The sequence below is a fragment of the Caretta caretta genome, chromosome 1, assembly GCF_965140235.1.
Source record: "Caretta caretta isolate rCarCar2 chromosome 1, rCarCar1.hap1, whole genome shotgun sequence".
NCBI lineage: Eukaryota > Metazoa > Chordata > Testudines > Cheloniidae > Caretta > Caretta caretta.
The window spans coordinates 51,284,612-51,305,598 of NC_134206.1; the positions used below are offsets into that span (position 1 = coordinate 51,284,612).

At 39.9% G+C, this 20,987-nt stretch overlaps 1 protein-coding gene across 5 annotated transcripts in view; it reads left to right on the forward strand.

Moving 5' to 3' along the window:
- The window catches only part of NBEA (neurobeachin), an 858,254-nt gene that overhangs the window by 420,282 nt on the left and 416,985 nt on the right, over nt 1-20,987 (forward strand). For all 5 annotated transcript variants that reach the window (XM_048847621.2, XM_048847613.2, XM_048847638.2 and 2 more), the window contains one exon: nt 6,645-6,772. In XM_048847621.2, coding sequence (XP_048703578.1) covers nt 6,645-6,772 — 128 coding nt within the window. The remainder of the gene's footprint in view (nt 1-6,644; nt 6,773-20,987) is intronic.

Below are 20,987 nucleotides of genomic sequence, written 5' to 3' on the forward strand. Positions count from 1 at the left end.
ACACCTGGCTAATATGGTGGTAAGGGAAAAATTCCTTTTCAGCCCCCCTTAACATGGCTGCTAGCGTAATCCACACAGTAGATATAGCTAAACACCTGGCACATTTCTGACCTAAGTAGGAAGGGAGGGCCAGGCCCAGGTTGACCTTTTTAAACCCCTCATTCCTTGGTGGTGAGTCGTCCACCACGCTGACTGCTTTTCCAGCAGTTTTACATCTCTCCTCCTCCCCCAAGCCAGAAAGCCCTCTTCTCCCAGCCAGCCAGACAACCCCCACACTGCTTAAAGTGCAGGGCGGTGAATAGCATAACTGATAGCTGTCAGTGGTTGTACCTATGTTACCATGCAAAGGGAAGAGGTGACAGTGCAGAAAACAACTGAATGCAAGGAATTCATTACATTTAAGTATAAATTAAAAACAATAACTAATTTAAATAGCATGTCATGGAATTTCTAACTTACTTAATTTTTTTTATTTGAGACCCCTATATTTTTTTCTAAAATTATTTATTATTTTTCATATATGGTATATATTTTAGCAGCACCCAGAGGACTCAAATGGAATTGAGACCCTATTGTGCTTGAAGCTGAATATACACAGAAATAAGTCTCTGCTCCAGAGAGCTTAAAATCTAAATAGGCAAGATTGAGCTAGAGTGGAAGGGAGGAAAAAAAGCACACTGTGGTGAAGTGAGTTGCCCAAGGTCACACTACTGATCTATAGTAGAGATAGGAATAGAACTCAGACCTCCTGGCTCCCAGTCCAGTGCTCTGTCCATTTGAACTAAAATGCATTGGAATATAAGGTGGTTTGTTTGTTTTTTCTTGTTGTTTACATTTGTATAAAGGATCTTATTGCAAGTCTTTGGCTCTTGTTTAGAGTCCTTAGAGATCTATAGAAGTCACAAGGAATCGTTTCAGTACCTGAGAGCTGAATAACTGAATTGTCAGATGATTCTAATTATTGATGCTAGTGACTGATGACCAGTGGAAGTTGTACATTTATGACCGTATTATTTCTGTATAGAAAAGAGATGAAACTGTAGAGCATCTACCAGTATGCAACTTAGCCTCTTTGAATCTGAAGTCCAACTGAGGATATAAATGCAAATGCTCAACTGCACTAGTTGTGTGTTTGAAAAATCTTCCATTTGAGTGAGTTGCGCACTTTTTAGATTAAGTAGATTCTCTTGACTACCTTTTTATATAGCATTGCTTTTTCCAAGTGCAAACTGATGGATTGTCATGTAATAAATCCTTACTGAAAAAGGTAAGATTTTAGATAGAATTTTGGAGTCATTGTTAAGGAAACATATAGGTCTTGAGAATCTGGATTTTTTATTTAGCTCAAAGCATATTGCAAAAGGAGATATTTCAGGACAGATGGTTAGCTTCCCTTGAGAAATAGTACTCTGTATAAAAGTATATTTAATAAAAGCTGCTATAGCCATTCTTGGTAGGTTTAATCAAATCCGACAGGCAATCCGTCTAAGCCTGGAAGTTGTACAGGTTGAAGTGAACTAATTGCATACCTAATTTTCTCCCTGGTTACTTTTCCATCTAGTAAAACCTTTAATACGGGTCATGGTTATGTAGCTGGCATTTTGCCAGTTAGTCGTTTAGTTTATTTTTCTGTCTTCCCATTTGGATTATATAACCTCCTAGATAATTTAAAGAAAACTTCTTCAATCCCACTTTGTAACTGTATGATTGAAATCAATTATTAATTGTAGAGATGAATTTATTACATACTTCCTGTGTAATCAACCATACTAATAAGTAGCGAGACCTCTCCCCAGGATGACATACTTTTTACTTTGGGTAAAAGTTATCCAGTCCCTGCATTTAAGAAATCATTTTCATTTCAATCTACTTTATTCTGTTTTAAAACCTACATTTCCAATCTAATCTTTCCAGACTTCTCCTCTACTTCTGGGTTGTGTTCCGTTCAGTCTGTAAAATAAGAAATTATTAATTCTCAAACTTTAAAAACTTCCTAGAGTGTTACTGGGAAGCCTCCAGAGATGTTAATTTTATGATTTAATGTACTGTGGGCAGTAAATGTCTGGTCTGTATAAGGAGTAGTATGTAATCTCCATATTTTATAATTTCCTATTATCATCAACTCCAGGTTAATAATGTTACATAGAGGAGAATGATCTGAGAAGGTTCTTTATTCTTATAAATCTATTCAAGTGGCCAATGGAATGCAGATTATTGAGAATATTTTGTTGATGCATGAAATTAGTGCATTTTCTATAATATGCTGTCCTGTAGAGTTTTGTATGACCTATAGCTAGAAATGGAGACCAGTGATTGGGAGAAAGCCTCAGTTACTTTTGATCATGAATAGGGAACTCAATCTTCGGTACTACTTCAGGCAAATGTTTACTTATTCTACCTGCTGGTAGCAATTTGGGGTGTACTCTGGCTCCTGCTGAAGTCAGTGGCAAACTCCCATTCACTTCAGAGAGAGCAGGAACCACCTCTTTATTAGTTGACCCACTTATTCAAACAGGAATCCTGTCTATCGAATCCTGTCGTTATTCTACTATGTTAACAACTTAGAATCATAGCATATCAGGGTTGGAAGGGACATCAGGAGGTCATCTAGTCCAATCCCCTGCTCAAAGCAGGATCAATTCCCAACTAAATCATCCCAGCCAGAGCTTTCTCAAGCCTGACCTTGAAAACCTCTAAGGAAGGAGATTCCACCACCTCCCTAGGTAACCCATTCCAGTGCTTCACCACCCTCCTAGTGAAAAACTTTTTCCTAATATCCAACCTAAACCTCCCCCACTGCAACTTGAGACCATTACTCCTTGTTCTGTCATTTGCTACCACTGAGAACAGTCTAGATCCATCCTCTTTGGAACCCCATTTCAGGTAGTTGAAAGCAGCTATCAAATCCCCCCTCATTCTTCTCTTCTGAAGACTAAACAATCCCAGTTCCCTCAGCCTCTCCTCATAAGTCATGTACTCCAGCCCCCTAATCATTTTTGTTGCCCTCTGCTGGATGCTTTCCAATTTTTCCACATCCTTGTAGTGTGGAGCCCAAAACTGGACACAGTACTCCAGATGAGGCCTCACCAATGTCAAATACAGGGGAATTATCATGTCCCTCGATCTGCTGGCAATGCCCCTACTTACAGAGCCCAAAATGCCGTTAGCCTTCTTGGCAACAAGGGCACACTGTTGACTGATATCCAGATTCTCGTCCACTGTAATCCCTAGGTCCTTTTCTGCAGAACTGCTGCCTAGCCATTCGGTCCCTAGTCTGTACCAGTGCCTGGGATTCTTCCGTCCTAAGTGCAGAACTCTGCACTTGTCTTTGTTGAACCTCATCAGATTTCTTTTGGCCCAATCCTCTAATTTGTCTAGGTCCCTCTGTATCCTATCCCTACCTTCCAGTATATCTACAACTCCTCCCAGTTTAGTGTCATCTGCAAACTTGCTGAGGCTGCAGTCCACGCCATCCTCCAGATCATTAATGAAGATATTGAACAAAACCGGCCCCTTCAAAAGAGAAGAACTGGATGGTACAGGGTATTTGTAATATGATGCAGAGTCTTTCATGTGTATGTCAGACAATTCAAATACTTGAAATTTGATCCACTGTTGAATTGGACTACACTGAAAAAAATACACGAAGGATTAGAGAATTTCCAATTTGTCCTGAACATATGTAAATTGAGTGGAAAATGCAGCATCAAGTTATTGCAAAACACTCTTAAAAGTCCCTTATTTCAGAAGTGAAGAGGGATTATATTTATTCCCTGCATGGGATTTCCTTATTACTGCACATTGTACTCTGAACTATTCTAGCTTCACAGAATAGGTAAGTGGCTGTTGCAGGCAGCTGGGAGACCAGACTAGTCTGTCTCGCTGCCCCTTTACTGCTGTGTGTGTGTTTGGGTAGGGGAACAGCCAGCACGTCACACACTCCCTTGAAAATATATTTTGGATCTTTGTGGAGGCTAGCTTAATGTGACAACCCCCATGAGGAGTGAAGATAGCAGCAGTCTGCTAATCAGTTGAACTTGAAGAGCCTAGAAAGGCATCCTTCAAAGTCATCAGAACAATGTTGAGTAACAGGCCACAAAATCTCCCATCCCTATTATGTAAATAGATCACGAGAGTTCATATACATTTTAAAACTTGCAAACATCCAGTTTCGTACACTCGAATTTCACTTGAAGTTTTAAGGTGAAGTGAACTCCAAACTCAGGAGCATATCTACAGTGAAACAAACAAATAAAAATTGGTGGGTTTTGCACTGTTCTGTTTTGTTTCCTTATCTCTTATTTCCTTATCCCTTTCCTTATCTTCAAATCCAGTATCTGAATTTCAGCTAGTACAAACAGCGGCGCAATACACTGCAAGAAAAGAATCAAAATGATTTTGAGTTGTTGGAAGAGAGCTTCTGATCTGTATTAATGTCATCTGTTTTATATTATTTATTATAAGTTAAAGGCTTTCATATGAGCTTTATTTATATATAATTCTATATGTAGTGGATGCCTTTGAAAACTCAGAATTCATCATTCCAGGTATCATCAATAATTTTAGATTCTTCCTGTACTTAAAATGTCAGCACTTAGATAATTAAGAACAATAATGTTCTCAGTGCTGTAAAAAGAAAAGGAGTACTTGTGGCACCTTAGAGACTAACCAATTTATTTGAGCATGAGCTTTCGTGAGCTACAGCTCACTTCATCAGATGAGCTGTAGCTCACGAAAGCTCATGCTCAAATAAATTGGTTAGTCTCTAAGGTGCCACAAGTACTCCTTTTCTTTTTGCGAATACAGACTAACACGGCTGTTCCTCTGAAATCTGAGTGCTGTAAAAGAAGCAAAAAGATATTTTTTGCCCCAATGGCATGCAGTCTAGAGGCAGAGACTACAGAAAGCCCAAAAGAGGAAAAATCTAGTTTCCTGTTGTGTTTTTAAACTAATGATTCATCTGTTGTGGGAAACACAAAATACTTTGAATCTTTAGTACAGATTTGAAAGAGGAGAAGGAAGTAGCTTGTCAAGCCACTGATGGGGAGGGGAGTTACATGCATGGGGAAGCCCAAGGACTATAGTAACTCAGTCATGATGGAATAGTACATGTTGAGTATTTAATAGCACTGATAAACTTGGAACTCTAGACCAGTGGTTCCCCACTTACCAGTAGTGGATTCTGTCCATGCCCCACTCTCCATAACTGCACAGTTGGTTCAGTAGAGGAGCTTGGTCTGAAGGCAGAGTTGGGGGCAGAAGTGGGAAATGCGAGGGGAGAGCTGGGGCTAGAGGCAGAGCTGGCTTGGGGTGGGAGAGGGAATGAGGGTGGAGCTGACTTGGGGGTAAAGTAGGGCTGGGTGGTGCTCCCTCCCTACCCCCAGGGGGGCTGGCCCAGGCCCCGCCACATGCCCCCTGAACATTCCTCCGATGAGGGTGCATCCCACAGTTTGGGAACCACTGCTTTAGACAAAGGATTATTACTTAATATTTATATTAGGGTAGCACCTGGAAGCCCCCACAATGGTAGGTGGTGTACAAACAGATACTGAGAAATAGTCCCTACTCCAAAAGGCTTACCATCTAAATAGACAAGACAGAGAAAAGAAGAGTCCGAAAACAGGTGTAGAGAGGTGAAATGACTTACCGAAGGTTACACAGCTAGTAAGTGGCAAAGCCAGTGAGTAGAATCCAGGTCTCCTGACTCCCACTTCAGTTTCCTATCATGTGGAGCATTTTGCCTAACATCTCAAAGCTAGATGTTGTTGTCTGAAAGTTTATCAAGCAAGTTTGTATGAGGTGGTCTTAGCCATTAAAATTCTCCTCTTCATGCTTCTGAAGTTTGAAAAAAATGGTGAAATACTGAGAGTGCAAAGTTGTTGCTGCAGATCAACTGCCAGTGCACATTCATACTATTTTTGAGATTTAAAATGCAGTTATTGATACTTTGTTCACTTGTATAATACAAACAGGATAAACATTACAACAAACAAAAAAATGATACTAGACTCTTCATTATGGAAGGTGATATAAAAGGGGACAATTAAGTTCTGGTGAAATCAGGCACATCCAATTTCGCTATTTCAATATTGAGAATCCTTGCCTCATGGATGTGAAAGTTCATTTGGGAAAAAATTGCATACAGTGAGAACACTTAAAAATTAGACATGTTCCATGTTGCAGTATTTTCACCTTTTAATTGAATTTTCTGTACTTAAAAGGTAAACTCATTGAGGTTTATATCTTACTACCATAAGTTTTTGTAGTAAAATCATTGTCTTTTTTTAGCACAACAAACATACATCATTAGTTGAGATGATAGATAAAGAGGACTTGCATTTTGATGCCTGGAGTTCTCTCATCATCCTTTAAAAATGAAAATAAAATGCTTTCTATTTTGTATTGATTTATAAGTCCTGCTAAGTAAGTGAGACAGTCATTTTCCTGAGTTGGACATGAGTGTTACAATTTCTTTACTAACTTAAATAATGCTTTGTAAACACTGTATTGTTAATCAAATCAGTCATTCCATTATCAGAAGAGACACTGATACTTACACCCTTGATTAGTAAATAGACATAATATGATATCATTTAATCAATGATATTTATTTGCCTTTAATTCATGTGCTTTCTTTTCAACAGTATCACTGCAAAGCTTGAAAGAGCTTTGGAAAAAGTGGCCCCACTCCTGCGTGAAATTTTTGTAGACTTCGCCCCTTTCTTGTCCCGTACGCTGTTGGGCAGTCATGGACAAGAACTGCTGATTGAAGGTACTGAACCATTATTAAATTACTAATATTTTCGCTATTACTTTGTGCACAGGGCACAAAATGCTATATGCATGTGAGCTGTGAATTAATCTTTCCTTTTCAGAGGAAGTTATATAACTACTTAGTGGTGCATTAAGAAATTTAGGTAGATATAGTTTCATTTCCTGTAACTTATTTTCTATTTGAGTAATGCCTGTGGATTCATGAAAATTGACTACTTTTGTTCCCACAAATGAATAGACTTCCTAGATATTCATGCAAAGCAGCAAAGTTTATACATATAATGATCTACATAAGGGCTATTGTGAAAAACATAACTTTGTGTCTAATTCTCCAGCCAAATTCCTTCTCTCCTGCAAATGCATCACCCAAATACTAATATGTAATTCTCCCATTGCCCAGAGCCAGCATCCCCCACCACATGCCCTTCTTCTATCCTTAATTCTCAATGTATTTGTGTCTGATAATTCTGGCTGTTGGGCAGTTGGTCTTATGTTTGTTGTCCGGCTATATCCAAAAAAGGACAGGAAACACTTGATATGATTTTAATCAGGCTGCAACTTTATTATTAGAAGTTTGGGACTACAAAGAACAGTGTACAGTGCAGGTAACCCCATGTTCATTCAATAACTATTCAGGGGGCTTCTGCCAACCCCCCCCCTTTTTTTTTCATCCAGGTTCCCCAGCCAACCCATTGCTGGGACCATACCATCACCCTTCCCTCATAGGAGGGTTGAGGTGGACTATAAGAAAGGGGAGTTGGCTCCTTGCCATACCATTCATAGGAGCCCCGAACACGTACACACCCTTTAACTAATACCTCCTTTTTAAGTCCTTTACCAAGCCGTTTATCTGGTCACTGTACACCTTCCCTAGTAAGGAGTTCCTGCACTGGACATCCGCCCCGCACTTACATAATGAGTTGCAACATATAGCCTAACTCCCTTCATGCCTCATGTTAACAACGCCCTTCCTGAACCCAGTGTGGGGAAGGTGAAACCCCCCCCAACTCCACCAATCTGGTGGTGAAGGAAAAATTTCTTCCCACCCCCCCTAAAAAGGGGCGACTAGCACAATGCCCAGAAGGTCCGAACCAAACCCGGTACTTTGCCACCTAAAGGGGACAGGGGTTGGTTGCTGCCTCGCCTGCTCTGTGGAAGAAGCCTTCTCTGGCCTGGGTTTGCCCCTTTTCAACCCTTCTGGTCCCAGGGATGAGTCACAATCGCCAGTCTGACCCATTCCCAACTTTTGCAACACTTCTGACCTCATTTTCCCCCTCCCCCACAGCCCTAGAACACTGTTCCCTTTCCCTTGGCCAGTCGGACAACCTTCTCCCCTCTTAAAGGTGCAGTGCGGTCATTTGTCTAGTTACTCTGTAACACAAGGAAAGCCATTTGAATGCAATAATTCCCCACATGGGTTCAAATATTTTCTAGTGTCTCATAGTTTTACAATTGTGAAAGGAAACTACTGATTTCATTTAAATACATGTAAAGCTACTGACCAGGGATTTTCCCAGAAATTTGAGGTGATTCTAAGCTGCTTCAGTGGGTTCCTGTCTTAGATAACTTATTTCAGTGAAATTACTGGTGGCACATCTTTGCAACTTTGGTTACAACATTATTTGAATTAATCTCTTAAAATCAGGAAAACAAAAATCACAGTTCATAGCAGATATTTGACAGATATTGTTTGGTTTCACTCTTTCTTACAGAGTGCAAACAAGCTTGGCTTAGTTTCATTTACGTCCTTTCTTAAGACAGATTCCTACAGGTAATAGCACTGGTTTAGCTGTATCAGTGCCATCAGTGGTGGGAGCTGCAGCATGAACTCCTGCAGCTTCTGGCAAGTGACAGAGATTAAACTGTCAGAAGCCATAGGAGTCCTGACCACAGTTAGGCTCCCAGCAATGCAACTGAATCAGTGGCAGCACTCATGGGAATTTTCTCTATAATACTTTACAACACCAACAAAGTGCAACCTAAAAAGGTAGCATTTATCTTGTCATTACATGTACCTTGCTGCAGTAAAGAGCAGTATTTTAATGTGATCTCCTGGTGATAGATCGTGTTGCTGTGAAATAAAGCTTCACATTTTGGTTGTCACAACTGTATATCAGCATCATTAATGATATTAACAAAACTCTGGGATAGAGAATATGTGTTGCTTTGTGTTTCATCTACTGGCTGTTTGCCTGTAAAGAAATAAAGCAAAACTTTTTATAGTCTGACACAACAGCTATTATCTTTTGGAGCTTTTGTGTTTTTACAACAAAAGAGCAGAGTGTTTAATAAAAAGATATTTCAAACCCAGTGAACTTTTACTACAAGTTTTTAACAATTTTACATGAGACCAGATTTTGAACCTACACTGGGTGTGTCTTAGCTGAACAGGAGTATATTTATCTCATTAAAAAAGAGAGAGAGAATTTCATTTTTGACTTACTGCATTACATTTTAAACTCCTTCCCTTACACCATTTGATTTGCTTATTATTTCTCTAGTGCTCTTAAGGCTGGTCTCTTCTGATTTTCAAAGTTTTCATCAAAATATGCAATTATGTTCAGCAGAAAGAAATTGCTGTTGATATAGATAATTACTCAGACTACTACTAGAAAGGTCTGAAAAGTAGAACAAAATTTTCTTTATCCAAGATTGTCTGTTACCCATATGTACTAATGGAATGGCAGCAAAAATAATTCTTCCACATTGGATGATCATTCTTTTCACCCAAGGGAAGATAATTAATCATGTCCTGTAACTTATTGTTGCATATCTAATCTATATCATATTCACATCTATACATGGTTCATTTATTTCCCTTTTGGAAAGATGAGTTGTTACCTGGGCAGTTCAAAATTTTCAAAATTGGACATCCAAAGTTAAGCAACTAAATTATATGCTGACACCTACATAAGTAACTTCATTTTCACATATGCTTTGAACTCATAGCTCCTGTTGAAGTAACACCCGTTACGTGGGTGCCTAGTTTGTAGGCACCAATCTTTGAAAATGTTCCACTCAATGCAAAAAGATATTTCTTGTGTACTTAGTAGTTGTTGTTGATCAAGGAGTACTATTTCCTCTTTAAGATATAAAGATAATTAAAATAATGGCTTTTGACAAGCAAGCTGTCTTAGGCACACTCAATGGTACTTGTAAAGGAAAAAGAAACTACTTGTTTATTGTAGTGTTAGATATAATAAATGTGCTTAGGAGTTAATTTGTCTATCTTGGATATGTATATTGTGCTTATCATCTTGATACCTAAGCATTGATCAATCAGAGTAATTATATAAATGGAAAAATTTGTATTCAGAATAATTTCCAAGCATTTCTTTATTAAAAAGAGTATGATCCCCTTGTCCCTTCAAAGGGCATCTCCACTGACTCTATTGAATAGAGTTTACCAATGGAATTCTTCCTAGAATGTGAGTGCACAGAAATCTTGTGTAGCGTCTTGATAATGTGAGCTGAATCTTTTAATGGCGAACAACAATTAGCTTGTCTGTTCTCTTTGTAAGAATTTGATCTACTGTTTTAGATGTTTAAACATTTTAATTATAACAAGATTACAAAGTAGTAAATAAACTTTGTTTCATCGTGTTTGGAGTTGCTGCCTCTTTTTCAAATTGATCAACATAAATTTGTTTGTATGTTGTAAAACATATTTCCTTTTAATTACTCAAGTTTGAAGCATAAATATTTCATTCCTCTTCTTTCTGTCTTTCAACATCTGCATGCCTGGTTTGTTTTGTTTATTTTATTTTTTGCATGGTTCTAAAGTGTCTACCATAGCTACCAACAGCTTAATTCTGTGAGGTGCTGAACACCATCAGTTATCATTGACGCCAATAGAAGATGTTGACCCTCAGCCCTGATGGATCTAGGCTCTTTTATGTGTCTGGGTTTTATTTGTAATTGCACAGTTGTTGAAATCCATGTAATAAATTACATAATCATGGGTGCATTTATAACCCACTTTACCTAGCACTCTGCTTACTAATATATGCCGGCTGAGACAGCATCTAGCACTCTAAACCTTTGAGCAACTTCAAACAGCCACTACTTTCAAATTTAAAAACTCCCCACTTATACTCTCCCCCTTCAAAAAAAAAATAATCTGTGCTATAAGTGTGTGTTCCTTACCTCACCAAATAATGGAATTTCGATGTTAGTGTCACAGTACCAGTATTCAGTACATAAGACAGTGATAATTTAAGGACTGAAATTGAGTAGCCCATCATTTAAACTAATAGAAACCTATTCATTGATACCATGGCACCCATTTTATCCCTGATAGATCATGAGATATCAGACCATAAGTTCACAATACTAGAAAGTCTATTTTAGGTTATGGTTAGAGCTTTCTGAAATATTAGTTATAATTGTTCTCTTCCTCTATGACCTGCACAGTTCTAATTCCATTTCTAAAACAATTTCTGTATGAGATATATGCATAATAAAGTTTTATTGGCACATTTTTGAGAAGACCTGCATAACTCCTTCATGGTTTCACCTCTTGGTTAATGCAGCAATCTCAAACTCTGGATGATAAAACTGTGTACTATACTATGCTGTCATATATGCCTTAAACTTATAGATTCATAGATTATAAAACCAGAAGAGACCATTGATGGTCTGATCTGACCACCTGTCTAACGCAGACCATAGGATTTCCCTTAGTTAATAGCTTGAAGCACAGTTCCAGTCCATGCTCAGATAATAAGTACAATGTGGTTTACATTTTGAGAAGAGAGATGGGGAACTGGCTGCTGTGGTCAGGACTGAGCCAGAGACAAGTAGAGCTCTCACAGCTGTTAGTTGTTCATGTTCTAGTAAGACTACTGGTGTCACAAGGACTTTGTGTAGTTGCTGACTGGGGATGCAGGAGGTGTTTACTGATATACTGATTTTCTACTTGCTTTTTAAAGTAGTACTTTTCCCCTTATTTGTCTCTTTTCCCAATAAACTTTTTTCTCCTAGTGTCTTGCACTTCTTACTGTTTGTATCTTGATATGATTCATTGATTTCTTAAAACACTATGTAGGTTAAAACTATTCTTGGAGATAGGTATACATGTTCCCCCATTCAAGGTAGAGCTACTATTTTAGTGCTACTAATTGATTATATCAAATTCAGTTTACATTAAACAGTTGACACTACAAGCCAGATCAATGCCACCCAACTTACAAACTCAGGCCTGTCAGACAGGTTGGCTAGTGCCACCTTATGCAACAGGAGTTACAAAGTTTAAAACCAACAGCTTAGAATCATCCCCAAAACAGCCAGACAGCCTGGGTAGATAACAGAAGTCAGGGATTCGCAGCTTTCATTGTGAATCTCTGTTTAACTGTTGGGCAGACACATAGTGTGGTATCTTCAGTTTCCAGATGGTCTCCAGATGCAACCCATGTAAACTGCATTACAGTAGTCTAGCCTTGAGATGACAATGGTTTGAATAACTGTAACATGGTCTGTATTGAAAAGAAAAGTATATACACCCTCCTTCCTGGGCACAGATGCCACCCCCCCCCAAAAGCACTCTTCACTATAGCTGCACTGGAGTGTCCTAGGATTTAACAAGGCTCCTAAATTGTGATCCTTTTTCACAGGCAGGAACGTCTGTGAGGGGAGGGCTCCTGCCTCATACTGAGAATGAGGAGTGATCAGCAGGTTATCTCAAGTGCTTATATACGAATTCACAAACCCTTGGAAACAAGCAGGGAGAACTGGAGGTCCTGGTGATGTCAAGGAATTATGACGTGATTGGAATAACAGAGACTTGGTGGGATAACTCACATGACTGGAGTACTGTCATGGATGGTTATAAACTGTTCAGGAAGGACAGGCAGGGCAGAAAAGGTAGGGGAGTAGCACTGTATGTAAGGGAGCAGTATGACTGCTCAGAGCTCCGGTACGAAACTGCAGAAAAACCTGAGTGTCTCTGGATTAAGTTTAGAAGTGTGAGCAACAAGGGTGATGTAGTGGTGGGAGTCTGATATAGACCACCGGACCAGGGGGATGAGGTGGATGAGGCTTTCTTCCGGCAACTCGCAGAAGCTACTAGATCGCACGCCCTGGTTCTCATGGGTAACTTTAATTTTCCTGATATCTGCTGGGAGAGCAATACAGCGGTGCATAGACAATCCAGGAAGTTTTTGGAAAGCGTAGGGGACAGTTTCCTGGTGCAAGTGCTAGAGGAGCCAACTGGGGGGGAGCTTTTCTTGACCTGCTGCTCACAAACCGGGAAGAATTAGTGGGGGAAGCAAAAGTGGATGGGAATCTGGGAGGCAGTGACCATGAGTTGGTTGAGTTCAGGATCCTGACACAGGGAAGAAAGGTAAGCAGCAGGATACAGACCCTGAACTTCAGGAAAGCAGACTTCGACTCCCTTAGGGAACGGATGAGTTGGATCCCCTGGGGGACTAACATGAGGGGGAAAGGAGTCCAGGAGAGCTGGCTGTATTTCAAGGAATCCCTGTTGAGGTTACAGGGACAAACCATCCCGATGAGTCGAAAGAATAGTAAATATGGCAGGCGACCAGCTTGGCTTAACGGTGAAATCCTAGCGGATCTTAAGCATAAAAAAGAAGCTTACAAGAAGTGGAAGGTTGAACATATGACCAGGGAAGAGTATAAAAATATTGCTCGGGCATGTAGGAATGAAATCAGGAGGGCCAAATCGCACCTGGAGCTGCAGCTAGCAAGAGATGTCAAGAGTAACAAGAAGGGTTTCTTCAGGTATGTTGGCAACAAGAAGAAAGCCAAGGAAAGTGTGGGCCCCTTACTGAATGAGGGAGGCAACCTAGTGACAGAGGATGTGGAAAAAGCTAATGTACTCAATGCTTTTTTTGCCTCTGTTTTCACTAACAAGGTCAGCTCCCAGACTGCTGCACTGGGCATCGCAACATGGGGAGTAGATGGCCAGCCCTCTGTGGAGAAAGAGGTGATTAGGGACTATTTAGAAAAGCTGGACGTGCACAAGTCCAAGGGGCCGGACGAGTTGCATCCGAGAGTGCTAAAGGAATTGGCAGCTGTGATTGCAGAGCCATTGGCCATTATCTTGGAAAACTCGTGGCGAACGGGGGAAGTCCCAGATGACTGGAAAAAGGCTAATGTCGTGCCAATCTTTAAAAAAGGGAAGGAGGAGGATCCTGGGAACTACAGGCCAGTCAGCCTCACCTCAGTCCCCGGAAAAATCATGGAGCAGGTCCTCAAAGAATCAATCCTGAAGCACTTACATGAGAGGAAAGTGATCAGAAACAGTCAGCATGGATTCACCAAGGGAAGGTCATGCCTGACTAATCTAATCGCCTTCTATGATGAGATTACTGGTTCTGTGGATGAAGGGAAAGCAGTGGATGTATTGTTTCTTGACTTTAGCAAAGCTTTTGACACGGTCTCCCACAGTATTCTTGTCAGCAAGTTAAAGTAGTATGGGCTGGATGAATGCACTATTAGGTGGCTAGAAAGTTGGCTAGATTGTCGGGCTCAACGGGTAGTGATCAATGCCTCCATGTCTAGTTGGCAGCTGGTGTCAAGGTGAGTGCCCCAGGGGTTGGTCCTGGGGCCGGTTTTGTTCAATATCTTCATAAATGATCTGGAGGATGGTGTGGATTGCACTCTCAGCAAATTTGGGGATGATACTAAACTAGGAGGAGTGGTAGATATGCTGGAGGGCAGGGATAGGATACAGAGGGACCTAGACAAATTGGAGGATTGGGCCAAAAGAAATCTGATGAGGTTCAATAAGGAGAAGTGCAGGGTCCTGCACTTAGGACTGAAGAACCCAATGCACAGATACAGACTAGGGATCGAATGGCTAGGCAGCAGTTCTGCGGAAAAGGACCTAGGGGTGACAGTGGACGAGAAGCTGGATATGAGTCAGCAGTGTGCCCTTGCTGCCAAGAAGGCCAAGGGCATTTTGGGATGTATAAGTAGGGGCATAGCGAGCAGATCGAGGGACGTGATCGTTCCACTCTATTCGACATTGGTGAGGCCTCATTTGGAGTACTGTGTCCAGTTTTGGGCCCCACACTACAAGAAGGATGTGGATAAATTGGAGAGAGTCCAGCAAAGGGCAACAAAAATGATTAGGGGACTGGAACACATGACTTATGAGGAGAGGCTGAGGGAACTGGGATTGTTTAGTCTGCAGAAGAGAAGAATGAGGGGGGATTTGATAGCTGCTTTCAACTACCTTAGAGGTGGTTCCAGAGTGGATGGTTCTAGACTATCCTCAGTGGTAGAAGAAGACAGGACAAGGAGTAATGGTCTCAAGTTGCAGTGGGGGTGGTTTAGGTTGGATATTAGGAAAAACTTTTTCACTAGGAGCGTGGTGAAACACTGGAATGCGTTACCTAGGGAGGTGGTAGAATCTCCTTCCTTAGAAGTTTTTAAGGTCAGGCTTGAGAAAGCCTTGGCTGGGATGATTTAATTGGGGATTGGTCCTGCTTTCAGCAGGGGGTTGGACTAGATGACCTCCTGAGGTCCCTTCAAACCCTGATATTCTGTGATTCTATATGGTGCTTTCACTCCTCAAGTGAGGGATGCTAATTTCATCTTTACCAATTCTTCTGATTTCCTCTTCATTATTACCTCAGTTTTGTCTGAATGGAGCCTCAACCAGGTAGCCCTCTCCAAGGGTCATTTTCTTACAAATACTGTGTTATACATTCCACTGCACCATTCAAATTACATGAAACAAAGATAATCATACTGATGGCAGCACAGGCTTATGCCTCCTCATTAACCTATCAAATGGCCATGTGTATATATTGCACAGGAGATGAGACAATAAGATTTATGTGGAACCCTGCATGGGAGAGTTCTTGGAACAGTTGCCCAAAACAATCCTTTGGGACTAAAGAAAGGAATTTAGCCAGTAACAAGCAGCAGTACCATCCACTCCTCAAATATGGCAGCACATAGTGATCAGTGGTATTCATAGCCGCTCATGGAGTTAAGAGTCAGCATGAACACTTTTCCCTGTCCTATCACTAGGAGAAAACTTATCGATACTACCTGCACAGTTTGTTCCATTTCCAGGTCTAAAACCTGCCCGACTTGTAGTTTTTGTGGTTGCATATACATGGGTAGCAATTTCTGCCAATAGACTGTGACAATCTAAGAATTCCTTGGTACGCTTTGCTGAAAAACTGGTAGTCCTGTGTGCTCAAAATTTCTCTCCACCTTTCTCTTTGAGATTTTTCAAGGCTTTTTTTTTGTTGTCATTCCTGTGGTCTGGAGCACAGCTACTATTAAGCTGACTGTCTCCTTGCTAGCCTCAGCTCTCCTCTGCTGCACACTGTTCTCTCTTTCTGCCCTTCTGCCACATCCAGACTCCTAATTTTATTCACACGCCCAGGAACCATTCCTTTCAGCTAATCAAATTATTTTGCTAATTGTTTGGCACTCTCCAGCAGGCTAGGCAAGGCAATCAGCATTAACATGTAACAGAAAAAAAGTTAAACTCTGTATAAGTAACATTACCTTCTTGGATTCACATCCCTTTTCTGTACAGATCCTGCCTATGGACTCCTTCTGGGCCTCCAAAATGGCTACTATGTGTGTGTCATCTTTTTGTTTTCTCCGCAACACTTGCACTGGTCACTGTTCACAGAGTTCAAAGAGCCCAGTTTAGGGACCATCTTGAAAGTATAATTTTTTTCAAGGGGTACACTAATAATGTTAACACATCTTTGAGAAAGGGGGAGAGAAAACGCTTTGTCAGAACTCATAACAGAGCTTTCACTCTTAAAATACCTGAGGAGATGGAGATTGTCGTATACCATTTTCTGTAGCAAAAAGCAACCAGAGCCCAATTCTGGTCACTCCTTCAGTTCATAGATCCTCAGAACAATATTTTTAAATTCCCAAAATATATTGGCTTGGACAATTTTCAGCTGTTAAGGTACCTAGAAGCTGGTCAGGGAGAATTGTATATTTCACCATTGACTTGCACAACCAAACAGTTATTTACTCATCTCACTGCTTATTGTTTTCCTTTATCTTCTAAATCTACTATAAAACGCTTGCAACAAAATCCCAGCAAAACAACACTGCTGTCTCTGAAAGACTTTAACAAGTCTCATATGGCTAAAAATTGGAACAAGAACTTGAGGTAGAGATAAGTGACTTTCTTCCGAACTTCTGAAGAGTGTTCAGTGTCACTAACAATGCATTGAACAACTGAATATTATTAGAGCATTTGATGAGGGTGGCTTTACACATGTGGAATGTTTTGCACATTGCTTTCATGTGGTATTTCATGAGTTTTTGTAATGAAGAATGGAATTTGCAGGATTTGGTTCCAACCACATGAAAATCAGCAGGTGTTTATTACACAAAAAGCTCCAAACAGAAAGTATCACTACAGACTGGAATCCTACTGTGCATATTTTACAGCCCTTTCCTAAACAGAAACAAGTTGCTGATGAATTAGGTTAAACTGTTGTGTACAGCCTGCTGGAATTTCATATATATCAGTTATGTAAGATTCTTTCCCTAATTGAGATTACCAAAAGAGATATTACTGAAACAGCCTCCCTGTGTACAGTCATACCACTTAAAAGGCTACTAGGACATGAAATGTTTCTTACAAAAGGACATTTTGACAAGTCAAATAAATATGAAGAGGTCCCATATTACAAATTTGCCATATATCTGGATCAGAGAATGATGAAAGGTTAAAGGGACAGTAAAAATCAGCATATGTAGATGCATGCCATTCAACAGAACCAACATTCAAGACTTTACAGCTTCCACTCTTTTTGGCAGAAAACACTATTTGACAGATAGTTCACAGATCTTTGGATACACAGGAACTGAAAACTGTCATAACAGAAACCTCTGCTTATTTTAGCCATAGTGCAATCTTCCCTGAGCACCTGCCACATGATAGTTATAGAAGAACACCCTGTGTCTTCAATGATCTACTACTAGCTTGATGAGCCATTTAATTAGGTTGTAGGAATTGTGTGAAGTAGGGAACAAGGTATGTTGTCCTGATCTTTCAGGTTTAACTCCTGAATTGCTAAGATTCCCACCCAGAAGTGTATGTTCTGAACACGTTTAACATGGCCGGAAATATTACAAATCAGAGTTTCAGATAGCCACTAGAAAATGCATATCATCTGGCACTTTTTTTGAAAAGTGAATCTACAGTAATTAATTTCACATATAATTGTACTTCTGCAGAAAAAGTCCATCATGGTCTAATGATTTGGACTGTTACAAAGATGCTTTTCACTGTTTAACAGAAGTTAATTATTATGCCCTCTTCTTTGTCTTTAGCCTATGTGATTCAAGTCTAACTTTAGGATGATAGAGATTGTCAATTGGTACTTGGACTCTGTCTCATCACTGTTACACCAGTTAACAAAAAAAAACATCTTTATGATTCAAAATGTAAAAATTACAAGTAGAGCAGAAACTATCCTGGATCTGTTTCTTACGTATAGCAAACGATTGAAAATGAGAGAATAATATGAAAGCCTCAAACCAATTACTTTCATTCGGTATAATAAGGAATGGATTAATAGAACAGAACTCGAAGAAGGCGTTTGATTTCAGGAAAGTAAATTTTGACAAATTAAGAAATCTCATGAGTAAGAGGTGTTGGGAAGAAGTATTGAGAATGGCTGAAATACTGAATTTTGTTTTTAAAATTTCATTAACAAAAATGGAAATTTTATGATTAAGAAACAAGGAAGACTTAATACAAATAACTCTTCATAGAGAGCAGGTAAGGAAGTACTTGGAAAATTTGAACATATAGAAATTTGGACCAGGGGACATTCTTGGATTTCTCAGGCCCTGTCTGTCCTGTGCAGTCTTGGATAGCGCATCGCAGTTTGGTTTTTTTAAGCTAGTTGTCACTCTTCAGCTCTCAAGCCGTTGAGGAAAACCTGGACCAAATTCTGTGTCCAAAACTGTAGTAGAATATCCCCTTGAAGACTTTATAGAAATGTAGGGCTGGAAGGGACCTCAAGAAGTCACCAAGTCTAGCCCTCTGAAGTGTGGTAGGACCAACTAAATTTAGACCATTCCTGAAAGGTGTTTGTCCAATTTGTTTTTAAAAGCCGCCAGTGATGGGGATTCCACAATCTTCCTTGGAAACTTATTCCAGAGTTTAGCTACCCTTATAGTTAGAAAGTTGTTCTTAATATCTAACCTAAATCTCCCTTGTTGCAGGTTAAGCCCATTTCTTTTTGTCCTACCTTCAGTGGACATGGAGAACCGTTGATCCCCATCCTCTATATAACAGCCCTTAACACACTTGAAGACTGTTACCAAGTTCCCCCTCAGTCTTCTCTTCTCAAAACTAAACATGCCCAGGTTTTTTTTTTTTTAATCTTTCCTGATAGATCAGGTTTTCTAAACCTTTTATCATTTTTGTTAGTCTCCTTTGGACTTTTTCCAATTTGTTCATATGTGTCCTAAAGTGTGGCACCCAGAACTGGACACGCTATTCCAGTTGATGCCTCACCAGTGCCATATAGAACTGGGCAATTACCTCCCATGTCTTACATATGACATTCCCGTTAATACACCCCAGATTATTAGTCTTTTTTGCAGGTGCATCACATTGTTGATTCATAGTCAATCTGTGATCCACTGTAACCCCCAGATCCTTTCAACAGTACTATCAATCACCTAGCCAGCTATTCCCCATTTTGTAGTTGTGCATTTGATTTTTTTTCCTAAGTGAAATACTTTGCACTTGTTTTTTATTTAATTTGATCTTGTTGAATTCAGACCAATTCTTCAATTTGTAAAGGTCATTTTGAATTCTAATCTTGTCTTCCAAAGGGTGAGCAACCCCTCCCAGTTTGGCATCATCCACTAATTTTTATAAGTCCTTTATCCAAGTCATTAATGAAAACATTGAATAGTACCAGACCCAGGACAGGCCCCTGTGGAACCCCACTTGATATGCCATCTGTTTGACAGAGGTGATAACTGCTTTTTGAATATGGTCATTCAACCATTTGTGCATTCACCTTATATTTATTTAATCTAGACCACATTTCCCTAGTTTGCTTATGAGAATGTCATGTGAGACAGTGTCAAAAGTCTTTCTTAAAATCAAGATATATCACATTTACTGCTTCCCCACTATCCACTAGGTCAGTAACTCTATCAAAGAAGGAAATACTTGTACTCCTTTGGTCTTGGTACATTTAGGGTCAGTGGCTTAAGACCTTAAGAATGGGAATTGTGGGTCGGACCAAGGATCCCGCTAGCCAACTGATGTGTTGCATCCCACCCCCATACCTTTCTTTTGCAGCCAGCTAGCCTTCTGCTTTTATGCAGAATTAATTTCTCTTTCTTTTTTTGCCAATTTGTCTCATCCTGGAGCAAACCTGGAGAGACATACTTGATGTTGCTCCAAGAAAAGAATTTTATAAAGGCTTTCTGAGCAAGCCATTTCATTTGTAAGCACTACTGTAACATAACCTGTAGGTGGACTCATCACATCAAACAAGTGGAACTGGTGCATGATAACACTGGACTACGTGGTAGAATTTTTTTTTTAAGGACAAGCATCTTTTTTCTTATATTATTTTCTCCTCCTCTGTTGAAGTCCAAAGAAAAATGAGGCACCGTGCCAGAATTTTATTCAGCATCTAAAGGATGTTCATGCTGTGATTGCGGTTCCCTGCAGGCAGAGGTTCTCCAGCTCTTATTCTACTTAATTCATCATTCAAAACCCAGCAGGGGACTCTGCTTGATTTTGGACTTGAAATGGTTAGACTGGTATTTGCCCCACTCCTTACCCCCATGAGGTTTAAAATAGAATCAGTCTACACAGGGATCCTAGCAATTTCTCCCAGAGAACTATCTAGCCTTTGATAAACCTGTAGGATGTGAATAACATCCCAGTGTCAGGTTTGGCTCTGGAACATTTATTCTATAATACAATATAATAGTTCTTTACCTTCAGTCTGACCTCAATACCCAGGGGTTTTCCAAAATTGATGTTGGTAGTGGTTGTTTTTCACAGCCTTCAAAGTGTTCAATGTGCCTTTAAACCCATATCTGTTTAGCACTTGCCCTTATGACATGTATTGAAACCTTTAATTGGGTGACCAATTAAACATTACAACCGTACAAAACTCCCTTGCTTGTCCACGTGTTTTATATACACTCCTGCAATACATCCTGTTGGTTGTGTACATGCTTTTGTTACTTGCCTTCAAGATGTGCAC